Source organism: Barbatula barbatula (genome assembly GCF_947034865.1).
Source record: "Barbatula barbatula genome assembly, chromosome: 18".
Lineage (NCBI taxonomy): Eukaryota > Metazoa > Chordata > Actinopteri > Cypriniformes > Nemacheilidae > Barbatula > Barbatula barbatula.
Window position 1 is genome coordinate 17,843,185 of NC_136781.1, and position 15,914 is coordinate 17,859,098.

Below are 15,914 nucleotides of genomic sequence, written 5' to 3' on the forward strand. Positions count from 1 at the left end.
CAAAAGAGAGGGGTTAGTGCCCTAAGTGCAGATAAGGCAAAACCAGTGTGATCAGACAGGCTCTGTCTTTATCAGGAGGCCGGCAATGTTAAATATTAGCCATATAGATAACGGACACTTGTCTGTTAATAGTTTCTTCTTTGCTGGGTTTTTATAAACTCTTTCAATATCAAGTCCTGCTTGTGCCGTAGACTATATACGATCACTGTGTTTCTTCACTGAAACAATATTCTCTTTTCAACAAACACATTTTCTGCCATTTACCCTAATCCGCACCTTGACCTCTGCACCAAACGTAAACCACAGTTCACACCCCCCTAAGCTCCACATTGCCATTTCATGTTCTATTTACTCTGCAATTTCTTACTACCCACTTATGAAACATTGATCATCTCACGATTCGAAATCAGAATCAATTCCAGTGGATTGTAAGCCGGACATTATTAGGTTTTAAACATCTCACAACAATTCAGTTTTCGAAAACCACCAGTTGTTTGGCTGAAGGACGCAAATTGGAAATGCCGTCGTGCAACTTGTAGACTGGTGTGTGATGAACGACCATTTATAGCCCTGTTTTTCCTCTTTGTCGTCCGAGGGGGAGGGAGTGGCAGATATCTTATATACTCATGCCCTGCATTCCGTGCCTGTGTGAGTTGTTTGTCTGAGCGGTAAAATGGAATTAGCCCACTCTGTCCTGCCAAAGAGCACATACAAGCATGTGTGACTGGCTGGGCGTGTTTGACTAACATAAAGCTGTGTTTCTATAGTGCTGAGACGTGGTGTTGGCCACATGCTCTTTGAACGTATTCCCCACATCCAAACGTCTCTTCCTAGCTCAAACATTAGTCCCCCTCTGTGTCCCCATTATTGAGTCCACACAGCTAACGTGGCACCCCGCGGAGGTCATTTTTATCTCCCCCCTGTGAAACGTAAAGCCCCCACGGCAGCCACGTGTAATTGAAGTTGTGGCCTTTAACACAGTTTTTCGCCAGCACGCAATAAGAAGCTTACTTTTCCTTTGGCTTACCGGCCGAGGTTGCAGCCCTGGGAATTTTCTGCTCCCGCTATATTTTTTCAGGCTCCCCTTTCACATCCAATACATCTGGATAATTGTCATCCAGACCCAAGTTTCTTCTATTGAGTTCCCATAAAAGTCTTTATAAGCAGAGGAAGTATGTCGTCCATTAAAATCTCCTCCAGGTTTTTGGCTTGTCATTCCCGAAAACAACATCTTTGAGACGTGTCCTTTTCATAGCTTTTCAGCACTGTGCTTTCAGACTTTATTGCAACATTTCGTTCTTCAATTCGTTTGCACCGAAAGACAGGTGCTGTTTGAAATGAACATGATCTGGGTTAATTTGGAAGGACAGACCAGGCTTTGTTTCCAGTGAACCTGTGGCCTTTATATAGGGTGAGAGGAAGGTTTACGTTCTTCAGAATTGACAGATTCAAATGCATCTGGACTGAGTCCGACTGAGGTCGGACCTTTGGTTTCTTTGACATGGTGACCAAAATTATTCCTATTTAGTTCATTCTATGCAGACAATTACAGATTGGAGTTAAGACACTTGTTTGAAATAATATTTGAGGCTCAAGCATGTCTTTTTGGCACCACTAGCGTGCAATCGCAAAAGTGAATGTTTTTCACTTTTCTGGTAAGACAGTCGGAATGCTAAAAAAACCTTTGAAATTCACCTTTGAAAATCTTGGAATTATTCTAAAAAGGAATTAAATTCTCATGCCATGATCCCAGTACCGCTTCTGTGTCTCCCCTGCCCCAACCCTTGCCAAAACATCGAAAAGAACTTTAAAGACTTTACGGAATCTGCTGACTGGTCGACATGGCAACATTATCCGCTCAGCACCCAACACCCTACTGGCTACTGGTCCTGAGATTCCCAGAAAAGTGTGTCTCTCTGCAGTAGCAGAACTGGAGAGTCAGCCAAACCTCTTCTTTTCCCACTGTTTGAACCCCTCCATTAGATCAACCGCTCACTCAATCACTGCTCCAGCTTGTGGCATCTCGTGCCATGCGTGTTTTAATATCTCATCTGGAAAAGAAATATGTGATATATGTGAATCAGTTTTTTCTATTGATTGCATGCTGTTATATTGATAAAATGCCTGTGTAATATTTACATTTATTCATTTGGCGGACGCTTTTATCCAAAGCGACTTACAAGTACTTTTTTTACAGTGGCACATTACTGCAGAGCAATCAGGGGTAAGGTGCCTTGCTCAAGGGCACTTTAATCATTACCTGCGGGCACTGAGATTCGAATCGGCAACCTTCTGATCACAAGTCCAACTCTGTAACCACCAGACCCCAGCTGACTGTAACCATTCATTAAAATAAACTACCACAATTACTTAATGTGATACAATATTTATTTAAAACTTCCGTTGAGCCTTTTTAACTTGCCCGAAAGTGACTAAAACTTGCGATGTGCTAGGGCGTTGTTTGTGCTCGCCAGGGAATTGATATGCAGTTAATAAGGTGTTTTGAATGGTGGCTTTTGCCAAGGTCTTCTAGGTGGTTACTAGGTTATGCACTGGGCCAGATCACAGTACTATAGCACAAAGTTTAGGAAATCACACAGGGTGAATTAAAAGCATTCAAAAGCGGGTTAAATAAGTTTAATTTTGGATGAGCAAGTGATCCTTAACATTTGGCCAGCAGTGTACGCTCTAATAGTTTTTATGTATTGGTTCTGTTAACTTACAGACTTCATTCTAGAGCTCTTGAAAATCTTTTACATTTAGTGTAGCGAGTAATGTAAACAGACCCACCCCCCCTCAGGGCAATGTTAACTGTCATGCTCTGACAATTGGTAGCAATTGACCTATTGACAGCAGGGGAAATGACTGCTTTTACCTGTCTGAATAGGGTACGGTCTGTGTAAATGGAATATTACCTTCACTTTGACTTGTCACCCCAGGCAATGACAGAAAAACAAGGGCAGCAGTAGGTTTTTAGGTGAGACAGTAACTGAAGATTTACAGTTTGTTTTTAAGCTCTATTAAATCAAAGTGTTTGCAAGGTAACCATGTATTTGTATTTTGTTTTTGCGATTCTTTTTTTATAACGTTCTGATTACGGGTTGTTCTGAACCCCTAAGCATATGCACTACTGAACTTCTGTATAGATTTACTGAAAGTTTTAATCTTAGGTGTTTGCTCTACTGTATATGTATATCCACTTGGGAAACCAAGTGCAACAAGCATAACACAAGTCTTGAAAATAAAGGTACTTTATGTGTTCTAGTTTAAGAAAATTCATCCACGCATGATTCTGATTGGCAGTGATTTTGTTGAGTTGAATGCATTTCTGTATTCATTATGGACAAATGGCCTGCTGCTGGAATTTCGAATGGCTGGTTAGGATACGCATGGAGATTGTTTAACATTGAAGACATATTGAGATTATCATCTTGATTGTTTTGTATATTAAATTGTGTATTTTACTTTTTTATTTGTAATGCATGCTAAAATCTTAGCTATTTTAAGCCGAAATTTGTATCTGTATGTGCTTAAAATACAGGAACAGTTAAACAACAAAGAAGTTAACTAAATCAGATATAAAGCATTTGATGGTGGTCATGCTTACATATTTCTCATCTGTTGTGGATTTATTTTTTACATTTGGTTTTAAAAAGTGAGGTTAATAATGCCTTTATATCTTCTGGTATTTGTAAAGTATGCCATTGCATTTAGCCATGTAAACAGATTTACATGTAATGACAGTTTTTGTCTTAACATTGTCTTAAAGATAGATACATTGGGGTCCCAATGTGTGAAGCTACATTGAAAATAATATATTAAAATGAAGGAGATTTATCTATATACCTATCAAGTGTTTGTTGGATTTGGAGCATTATGTTATGCTAATGTTTTTTTTTAAACTTGAGAAATCAGCATTTTGACTTGGGATCTTAAATTCCTACCTTAAAAAAACCTATGGTATATGTTTTTAATCTTTGTGCAAGAAATTTAACTTCAGTCATTTATTTGGGTTTACTTTTATTTGGGTTTTTATAAATGTTTATTGTGGATGACTACCAAAGCTTTGAAATTTTCAGCATCATCTTCTTTTTGTTTTTGTAGTTGTTGGCTCTCAAAACCTCACAGTGGCAACATGCGATATCCCACAAAACCTCTCATTCCAGTTTTACCCGAGGGAGACTCGTACGCACTCCTGCAAATATTTTCTGAGCATTTTCATTTTTTATTTTCTGCCCTTGGCCTGCTATTCACAATCGATTGTTCAGAATCTGGAGCTCTGCAAACTACTTAAAATTGCCCTCTGCAATATTTATGGTACGTGCCAGTCATTTGGATGACATGATAGTATGGAACAATTATGATGAGAAATATTATACAGTATATAAGCAACATTACTGCTGGCCTGTTCCAGCAGTAATTTTGCGGTTGTTACTGGTTCTATTGATGCAAGTGAAGTCACACAATTCATCTGTGATTGTGTCACCTTGGGAGGTCTTAGTGTGCATCTGTTTAGAGACCATACCATCAATCATAACTGCAGTATATTTACATTCCGGTTTGCATTTGTAGTCAGCCATGAACCTTCATTCAAAAAGGGTGTAAATCCGCCATAATAACTTCATACTTTACCATATTTTATCAGACTCATTACATCCTTAGTGCTTATTGTGATGTTTATATGATATGGTGTTTGGGAGTAATTTAGTTATTCAACTTTATTCAACTACGAGAAGTAACTGAAGTATTTAGATAGTATAAAAAAATGCTTCATTGATTTAGAAATTGTAATCAAAATCATTCCTGCGTTGCAAATCGCCTCCTGTGCTTCCGGAATAAGGCCAACAAAAATATTATGCATCAACTTCTTTTGCACCAAAGCACCCTATATTGCCAGCCCATGATAGATATGAATTCTTAAGGGAATGCTGCATTTACAGAGATCACAAATAGTGCTCCACAGGGCCCTGAGGAGGCTCATTGGCAAGAGCGCTTGAGTTGAAAGAGAATATATGATCGAATGCTACTTGCGTTGGCCTCTCTTTTTTCCTGTCATTAGTGGGCATTCCAGACATGCATGTTGAGCTACCTTAAGCCAAGCAGGCCGTAAAGGGGAAAGAGGGACATGGAGGACTGGGGCTTGAAGGGAGAGATCCGTGGTGAGAAGGCGAGAGAGACCGGCCACCGTATAGTTTGGTGCACTCCGCTGCAACAGAAGGGAATGCATTTATGCTGAATGGAGAAAACAGATTGCCTTTTAAAGAGTTTGACCTGTCGTCCCACCATTCACAGAGTTCCTTTCCCACAAATTCCCTCACACACAAACAAACAGAGCCAATATTTACACAGACACACAGGTTTTCAAAGGTTAAATGTGTATTGCCGCACACTGGACCACATTTATTTATTTGGGCACAATGAATATCGTTACACTCAATCGTCATTTCTGTCTTGCGTCCTTTTCAGGGTGCTAACAAATGCTTGCTTGACCCTGCCCGTGACTGTATGGCTTTTGTGAGTTGTGTGGGAGATGTCAAAATTAATCATGGCTGTCTTTGGGCGAAAGGGAGAGGAATTGGAAGCCAAACCGAGCACTGCTTGTGAAAGTTTAAGGTCTTTGTTTTCTCCCGAGCACCTCTGATCTGCGAAACGTGCAGTGCTGTCTGCCTCCGGGCTCTTGCGAGGAGGGGAGGCCTCGGGACTGACCCACGAACAGAAGGGACCAGAGCAGGAGGGCCATAAATCTGCTCAAGGAGTGGGCGTACAGTATTTCCGAGAGAGAATGAGATTTCAATCTGTGAGAACAACTCACCAGGACGGTTTTACTCTGATGAGAAAGCCATTCGAAACCGAGTGGCAGAAGAAGGCTTTGCGAGTTCCTGCCTGTGACTAATTTCTTTTTTACACTTTCAATGATAATCCATCAAAATGTCAAGCTACCCACTTCTCTCTGTGAGACATGGTAATGTCCTGTTGTCAAGCTGGCCTGATACCTGTTGCAGAGACTCCACAAGCCTCCCACTGGGCACCGAATCATTTCCCTGCGCAGTTTGAAACCATGCACATGATACATTTTTCACTAGAAGTCTCTTTGATTTGACATCAAACGTTTTATTTGGTGTTACTGTTCACGGACAACTGGTTTAAATCGCTGTATAAGATTTAACTGTTTTCTTCCTGGTTACAAAAGGGGTCTGTTTTTTGACCAAATTACAAGGCAGAATCACATCCTGCATAGAGAGGGTATATGATTAGAGATGGTGCACAAAACGAGAAATATTGGTTATGGATATATTTGAATTTGTTTAATACCATAAAGTTGCTTTGTATTTTTTTACGTGTAATTTTATGGTTGTTAGAATGTTGCATCATTAGATTAGCAGCATTCTGAACTCGTTGAATGATATCGACTGCAAATGCTGTGATTCACGGGACTACCACCATGACAATCTAAATATTCACAAAAAAATGATAAAAATAAAATATTAATATTTTCGATGACAGGTACTCAAGTACCAAAGCTGCTGTCACCCAAGTTTAATAGCTAAAAAGGATACATTTGTAATCCTATAGTAGAAAGCTAAACTTATATACTTGATATTAAGTTTTGGGACGGACCCAAAATTTGTCATGCTTCAGTTTTACTGAATTCCGTCATCTCTTTAAGCATCTAATTTGTTCAGATGGATTTGGAAACAATTAAATGTTGGACGGACGTCAGTCAGTGAAATAAAGCACTATTTCCTCTTCTACGGTCCCAATAATTCCTGCAATTACAGGGAATGGTGTTTTTTGAATGAAAAGATTTAAACATAATATACTTTGTGCATATGACTGCATGTGGAAATGTTTACCACACGATGTTCTTAATCCTGGTTTTGTGGCAGCTAAATGGATCCAGTCTTCCATTAGCCTTACGTAAACAAGCCTTCGGGTGACTAACACAGCAGCAAGTGTGGACAGTATTTACAGACTCTGACCTTTCTAACCTCAGAGAAGCCACCGACTGAGGAGCGCACAAACAATGCAGTCCGTTGCAGGCCGGTAGTAGAGAATGCCAACTAGACATGGCTGGCTGACAGAGGACTGCGGTTACAATTTTCCCGCAGACATAAACAGTGACACTATCAATTTCCTGCCTTCAGTCTCTTAACAGGAGTAAGCAAAGCTGTGCGTGGGCAGAGGGAAGCCTCGGTGCGCTCAGCTAGAACGAGATGCTTTAAAGGGATAGGTCACCCAAAAATGAAATTCATTTGCTTTGCCTTGTGTCACCCTGCATGTCTTTCTTTTTTTCACACACCACAAATAAAGATGTTTCCATTGAAAATATTGTCCTTTGTCGTAGCTCTCAAACCTCTGTAGTGTGATTTGACTTTACGCTTATTCAACTTAGTAGTCCACATTTTCCAAAACGTTTGTCTTCCACAAATGAATGAAAGTCAGAATAGGTAAAGTTTGAGTGAGTTATGACGGATTTTTCTTTTCTGGTTAAGCAAGGTTAGTTTATAAATGCTGTGTTTTAAACAAAAGCACACATGCGAACCATGCTTGCATGTTTGAAATAGCCTTTTTATAGTTCTCCGAAATCTACAAGCCATTTGCTAAGTTGAGAGTTGTTGATATCCATCTCAATGTAAAACATTTTCCCGTTTTCAGGTAAACCGGGACACATTTAAAGACATTCATCCTACGTTTTGTGATGACAACTTTATATGATGCTCTTCTTGAGTTTCAGTTTTGCAGGCGATCACATTGCTGAACAACAGCATGATAGCACAACAGGAGGAAAAACTCCAACCAACATGCCAAGTTTGAAAATGACATTATTCATAAAAACAGCTTGTAGTAACTAATTTGTTTGTCTACAGGTCCCCCACGTGTAGCGCAGAAGGTTGCCCACCGGCAGACTGTGAGGATCGGACGCACCATTAGGCTTCAGTGTCCTGTTGAGGGGGATCCACCCCCCCTCATCATGTGGACCAAAGATGGCCGGAACATACACAGTGGGTGGACGCGCTTCAGGGTCCTTCCGCTAGCCCTCAGGATTAAAGAGGTGGAGGCAGAGGATGCTGGAACTTTTATTTGTAAAGCCACCAATGGCTTTGGCAGCGTCAACATCAACTACACCCTCATTGTCATTGGTAAGTGTGTTTTCAGATGGTAGAGCTATTTTTTCATTAAATATTTTGAAATAGTTCATTATTTTGACAGCAATGGTGGTATGTTTTCTGCAGATTTTTAGCGGATGGCAACTTTCATTCAATTAAAGCAAGGGTGTGTGATGGTCGGGTAGCATTCGCTACATGTATTTGCTATATCTTGATGTTCAGTTTCGTCAAGCTGAGTGGCACTGCTTGCCCAAAAAAGGATTGGATATTTATGAACCACTCAAAAGTAGGCTTGAATCCCATATAGATTACAAAGATGAAATAAGGCTCTACTTTCCAGAAATGGCCATCCACATCTTCCTGACCGCCTTTTCTCAGGCTTGATGTCCAGTAGATGTGCCTGTGGTCTGTTTTGTGTAAAGTTAAAGGCTGAATGAGCACACTGGCACATCACCAAATTAATCTAGGCCTAATTTGGCTTTGTTCCACATGATGATCTGTCCGCTTACATGAGAAGAGACATCCAGTCTCGTGATCTCACCAGCCCCTTTACAAAGCTCTTGAGGACATAACCCTGCTCCACGTACATTAATCAAAGATGGTATCAGGTCAGCAAATCACCACTTGTGAAATTGTGAATGATCAACTGTGCCTTCTGGGTACTGTCACCTTAACCTTCAAAGATGATAATGTAAACCAGTGGGGTAATTTGGTACAGAATGAAGCGTTCATCTAAAGCAATGCCAAGTCTAAATGGAGGCCCTGGTGGAGTGCCTCTCTCAGGGTTAGTTTTATATTAGCTGGACTATTTAAACGATCCTTCTATTTGCCTCCCAGATGAGCCCTGTGTAATGCAAGACAATGCAGATAAAATACAGAAATCGAGAACATCCTCAGCAGTGAATGGACTATTTTGTAGAATACTCTTTAGTGAGCTTGACCCCTGCATGTGTGCTTAGTAGAGTACTGACTACATAATCCTAGTTCTATATGTGCGGTTCAGTCCAGTCAAGTCCCCTTACAGATTAATGGCCATTAAAAAGTGCTTTAGATCAGAAACTTCAATGCAAAAGGCAACCAATCTTGACAATGTATCAGACATGCTCCTCACTAGTCAAAGTTCCAGTCGTTATGTGTTTTGGGATTATATCGCGGTATAAATATAGCCATATTGGTCTGCTGTTAGTAACTAAAATAACACAACTGTTGTAAAAATGGTGCTAAGTAGGTGTAGTGTGTACAGTATATATAATAAACACATTCCATTTTGATGTGAGAGCCTTCTTTGCGAGATATAACGAATTAAACGGCAAATACACAACTGCAGAGAAACACAGCCAGCATAGGGGTAAAATCGTGCAGGGAAATGATGGGAAAATGAGATACTGTACTTGAGAAAATCCAAGCAAAGATAAAGCAATAAAGTCTTATTAAATAGAATGTGTGAAATCTAAGCCCTCCTTCACAAACAAGAAAACGGTGTGAAATCGTGAAAGGAGAATCAAAGCACGAAATGTGAGTGTAGTGAAATAGGCGTGTGTAAATGTCTTCTAATAATCAAGCATGAATGAGAAGTTTCTCTGTAGATGAAAACAATAATCGGATGGATGGGGGGGTATTGGGGCAGCTGCCAAGATGACCTCAGTCGAGCAGCTGGACCCACTGTGCTGGGACGCCCAAGATGTGCCAAGCCGGCTTTGATGCACCGCAAACATCTCCACATGCTTTTTAGTCAGGGCCCTTGAATTTAGTCATGTTTCTTAATCTCTTTTCTGACACATCCCACCTTCGGTGTAATTCAAGCCGTGTCAGTTGAGGCTGAGGTGTAGCGTGATAGGTGTTAGGTTGTTTGGTTGCTTTTGAAGACCCATATTTAATTCATGTTGAATAACATTTAAATATCTTTTGTCATGGTTCTAGCAGTATCCAATACAAACTTTTGAGCTGGTCTTTTATGAAGTATAAGGCATTTTTATATTCAACAATGTTATTGTTTCATGATTTGCTTCAGCTTTTAAAAGTGATTCCTCTAGTGAAAGACTTGTATAGGATGTCATAACATGTACGCCATGGTATTTATGCGCTACTGCATGTGGAAAATTAAGTAATCCACAGTATTCCATTAATGTTTTCTGACGTGAAGTGATAAGTTATCAGGGCGTTGAATTGATCCATGTCTTCCTCTAGATACACATGTGATTTCAGTAATCAGTTCTGTCCCCCTTTTATTGTTTTATATATTCCACCTAGTGGAAACCTTAGTGAAAAATATTGACACATTTTTCTTATTACAGCTGTCTCTCTACACTGCCAACTTCTCCACTTCAGACCATGTTTCATGTGTATTATAGTTTCAAAAGTATTTATGTCCAATTTTATTTTATTTCATGCTACATAAGCACATATCTGCACGGAAGCCAAAGATATGCAATATACAGTACCATGAGCTTTGAGGAAATTTAATTTGTCTCATTCCTTTAGAAAAAAACAAACACACAGCTATGCGCTTGCGATAACACTCGTTGGTCATTGCAGACATCTATGTTTGTGGCCACGTGCACAGAGGCTATTTGCATACATCATGTAATCCCCGCCCTTCAGAAACAAAGGGGTGTTGGATTGTTCGAATACACTATACCGTCTCTCAACGTTTTCGAGCTTCGATTTACCCCCAAAACACAGAACGAAAGCGCAATTCGCCTGGACTATGCCGAGCCCTTTATGCAGCAAATAATTTTGACAGGTATTTTTGACAAATTAAATAAATGTGTCTTTTAATAACATATTTGAGATTATATTTATAAATTATTAAATCAAATTGCCTGTTCATGACATTTGAACGTTGGACTACCTTAAAATCAAAAGGAAACGGCATCCACCACCCAGTGCGCCTATCTCTGTTTGGGGACAGCTCTCCCTGTGCTGTGCTCCAAAACAGACAAAGAGCTGCTCAGAGCTACCGAAGCTCTGCGTGCGGTTCAAGTAGAGGCGTAAGGTTCCTACTGAACACAACACGGTAGAGGTTGGGTCTTCCTCCCCAAAGGGGAGCGCCTGCATGTTCACCACCTGGTCCCGAGGGGGAGTGGTGGGTACTTTGGGCGCGCAGCCTGGCCGGGGTCTCATGTCCACATGGGAGTCGTCCAGCCCGAACTCTAGGCACTCATGGATTCCAGAAAGTTGCCATCCGATGCCGCAACAAAAACTCTTACTCTTCAGCCTCTTGTCCACTATGGGACGGTCAGAATGTGTATTGGGGTATGAACGATCTGCGGCTTTGCCGCCGGATTAACGTTCATAAAATCCCACATCACCACCGTCACTCGCCGCTGCAGACGGCTCAGAAGCTACCGCGGAGCTGTATGCAGGCAATGTTGTGGCTGCGTCCTGGAAGACACAGCCAGCCGTGACTGCAATACCTCGTATGAGTCGATTGCATCCAAGGTTACAGCGGCAAGACATGTCAGGGTCACGCCCATGCTGTAGGAAATTTTCAGTTCTTTTAGAAAATTTGCTCTTTTAGACACCTATGTCTTCAACCGAAACGCCAGAGGAAGTCGTATACAGGAGGCGATTCCACTGATATACGTTGTATGGTCCAGTAGGTAAGTACAGAGCGATAAATTCCTCAGCATAAAGATAATCCTTTGCAGTTTCCGAAGAACAAAAGGTGAATGAATGGGCCATCTTCCTTTTTTACCCATATGTACGGGGTGTACTTTTAAAAAGTACAATCAGAGTTGATAGGTTTTCAAGATTAAACCCCATCTGTTGGTTCGACACAACGTCGAGAGACAGAAAGAAAGGGAACTAAGTTTAATAATTGCATATTGTTCATGTTAGCAAATGCATTAACAAATTGTTAACAAATACAACCTAACTGTAAAGTGTAAATCTTTTTCTGGCCGGTTGCTAGGTCGTTACTTATTGCCCAAAGCCAAAATGAGTCTTCCATAAAAGATATTCTGGTCCCGCTTTATGGTTTGGTTTTGCCTATTTCCTATTTTATTACATGCCAGCAAAACGCAGTAAAGCTGATCGCTTAGTAGAGTAATTACACACCTCTCCTCACCAAACCGCATAATTCAAGTTATCATTCAGATCTATAGCACAAACAGCACAGGATGAGTTACACGCCAAATTTAATACTTGGGGTAAAGCTTTTTGAAGACTCCCTAATCCCAAATATAAGCAGTAGTTACAATGATGCCTGCCTTAGCACGCACCACTAAGACCCGAGACACAAAGAGCATTGTGAGATCATACCTAATCCAAATCTAAACATCATCTTCATCCTAGACTCTTGTATCATAACATCAGGTTAAGTCATCAGTCAGACGGACTATTCTGCATAGCAGAACAGCTTGTGTAGTCTGTTTCTGTCCTGTGTGGCTCCATGATCAAATGTCCCTGTGAGGACAGGAGATCTGTGTTGATAGGACTCATTAGTGGCTTTTCCCTTCCACAAACCAGATGGAAAAGACATTACTGTCCATCTATCATAAGCTGCTCTGGCCATAAAGAGCTCGCCCTCCTTACAGTCTGAAGCCAGTTTTCCCTCCACAGCGGCTACACCTATTCATTCACTGCTATCTGCGCTTTCCAGGACAGCTTTTTTTCCGTGCACCGCCACAGCACGTGTATTTATTTACATCTGTATTGGTGCAACAGATGCATCATTGGCAGAAATAATGAGACGCTTTCAGAGTGATGGGGAGAAAAACTGGCATAACCATAGATAGAAAGAACAGATTTCATATTTTGTTTCAGAACCTTGTTGCCGTGTTGTTTTGTTTGTTGGCCTCCACCTGCATAAACCATCACAGGAGCAACACAACAATTGAGATTAGATTTACTGTCTGTTTGTGATGACAATGCAGACGTGATTGTGGGATTGAGACATGTACTTCAGGAAGCTGTTGGGAAGTGGCGGGTGATTTATAGTGATTTGTGGAGGTTGTTCGGGTCCTAGAAGCTCCTGTTCAGCCAACATCTGGTAGTGATCACGGTACAGGAAAAGTGGAGCTTGAGATATCTGCTGATCTCTGCATTGGTTTTCCCTTTGGACTTCAAGCAGCCCTATCATGGCAGTGGGCGTTTAAAGCTCTGCAGATGGTATGGGAACATTATTTTTGAAAGTCTGTAAGTGACTCGTGTCTTTGGTGTGTTTTGGTTCTTCACACTGCTCTGTGTGTATTAAACTCAATTCAGCTTGTTCTTTATCCAAGTTAAATGCCAATGAGTTGTAAATGTGTTGTTTGTTTTGTCCGTGGGCTTTCATTTTTGGGAATGTTTTTGAACCATGAAGAGTTCTGTTGGAAATGGAATACAGAAATAATATTAGACAAACAAAATGGCGAGGCTAGCATTTATTTAGCAGGTGTATGATTATCAAGGAGAAGATCATTAACAGTGCTTTAAACACCTGTCTCCGCAAATGTTTGCTAAACAGGTTTTATTATTATTTTGGAACCGTAACTGTCTGCATCTTCCTGGGGGACATCATGTTCCAGTGACATCATACACCTGCATTTCTACAACACAGATATGTTCCACCCAAATTGCTAAATTTGAGGCCGCACTTTCCAGGTTGAATGAATGGGATTACAGTTTTTTGTACTTCTTATGTGGTACACATGATAAACAGAGAACTCATAGTCCTCTTTAATTCCAAATTTCACATTAAAGTGATTTTTCACCCAAAAAGGAAAATCTGTCATCATTTACTCACCCTCTTGTCGTTTTGGACATTTATGACTTTCTTTCATCCCAGAACACAAAAGAAGATCATTTTTATATTTATATGAACTATCACTATTATATCACACTCACCTTTACTGGATGCTTAGGATTTTCAGAACTTATGTTTTAAAACCCAGTTCAACGTGCCATGTTTTAGAGGTCAATTATATCCGTACATTATTAAAGGGGTGATTCGCCGGAAAAACTTGTTTTTCTTTGTCTTTGGTGTGTTATAAGTTGCCCATGTATGTATTAGACACGTTAAATTGCAAAAATGTAAGTGTCGGAGCAAATGATATTTTATTTAGAAGCGAATGCTCAACCTGACCTGCCTGAAATGCCTCGTGTAACCACACACCGGCGAATCTACGTCGGCGCAGCCATGTCGCGGAGACGATATGCGTGTTTCGTTGTGAAAGAAGTCCTCTTTGTTTTCCCTGCCAAAAGACGGTACAACAAAAAACTAATGGTTACATTTATTTTCAACACTGTTCCAGTGAAGTACAATCCAAATGTTCAGGTTTGTGCAGAGCATTTCACCAACGATTGCTTAATGAATCTGGGAGAGATCAAGACCGGCTATGCACGGAAGCTTTTGTTAAAAAGTGGGGCAATTCCAACAGTTCAAAATCTGCAAGGACTGACTGGCGCGTCAGATTCGCAGACTGCAACTATATTTTCATTGTAAAATACTTTGTTACGGACTAACGCGAGTTGAGTTTAATGTTTACATTTACATTTATTCATTTGGCAGACGCTTTTATCCAAAGCGACTTACAAGTAGTTTTTTTACAGTGGCACATTACTGCAGAGCAATCAGGGGTAAGGTGCCTTGCTCAAGGGCCCTTCAGTCATGACCTGCTGGCACTGAGATTAGAACCGGCAACCTTCTGATCACAAGCCCAACGCTCTAACCATTAGGCCTAGACAGGCGCGCAATGTGGAAAAATCTTAATAATCAGTTATTATGTTCCAACTAGAGGCAACAAATTTTTAATGTTTATAATGGGGTTTATCGTCTATGTTGAGCCGCGACGAGACATGGCATAACACTGGTTGATCAAGAAGGGCCGAAGCACTCGCGGTATTTATGATGTTACCACCTGCTGTAATGCGAGCTTGTTTCTATCTCACACAAACTCTGTATGATGTATATGGTTATTTGTTAAGAGGCGTTACATTTTCGTGCAGTACTCGAACAATCACTACGCACTAGTGAACTGGTCAATCATAGCACACCCGGCTTTTCAGAGCGATGAGCTTTGTAAAATATCAGCGCGTTTCAGAGAGGCGGAGCAAAGAGGAGATACAAACATGCACGTTATGTGGAAAATACAGCGTTTTTAAACCTTAAATCGTGTATATACATTGTATTACATCTTAAGCAAATAATAATATTCATTTTAGCCGCTTCAAATGACCACTTTATACTTATAGTGCAGCAGAAGAATTCGTATACTGTAATAAAACCATAACAATTGCACTTTAATCTGTGTCTTCCACACACGCCGTGTCACAAGTGTCAGATTCCACAGCTGTCTTGAAACTAAATTAAAGAAAACAGATCCGATGGACAACCTTCATAGACCCCATCTGAAATTACTTATTATGTACTGAATGAAATTCATAGACCAAGAGGGCATGTATTTGGTTTCATCACTTTAATTGGCAAATCCGTGTCTCATCCTCAATTGTCCGTTTAGAGGAATGAAGCAATGTTACAGTTCTCAAACAGCAGGCTTGCCAGATTGTGTTTGTCTGGCACTTTAGTAATATCTTCGGTCTCGGTTACTCTTTAATATCTCAACATTTTAATTTACTAGTGTGACAGGTTTTTTAGCTTCCCAATCCTTGTAAAATAAAACCAAGGAATCAACTTTCATATTACACAAAGAAAGATGAATTATGCAAGAGAGTGTAAGTTTGATTTTGACATTGATGGGGACATATAATTGGTCTGCAGAGCCGCATTGTCTGAATGCTTTCTGTCTTGAGACCTGTTAGACATGTGGCTATTGAGAACATTTGTCTGGGTTGCTCTGGAAGAACATCTATCTATATAATATC

At 40.4% G+C, this 15,914-nt stretch overlaps 1 protein-coding gene across 1 annotated transcript in view; it reads left to right on the forward strand.

Moving 5' to 3' along the window:
* The window catches only part of fgfrl1a (fibroblast growth factor receptor like 1a), a 44,776-nt gene that overhangs the window by 10,620 nt on the left and 18,242 nt on the right, over positions 1 to 15,914 (forward strand). Inside the window, exon 3 of the mRNA XM_079479476.1 lies at positions 7,869 to 8,141. Within this exon, the coding sequence (XP_079335602.1) occupies positions 7,869 to 8,141 (273 nt within the window). The remainder of the gene's footprint in view (positions 1 to 7,868; positions 8,142 to 15,914) is intronic.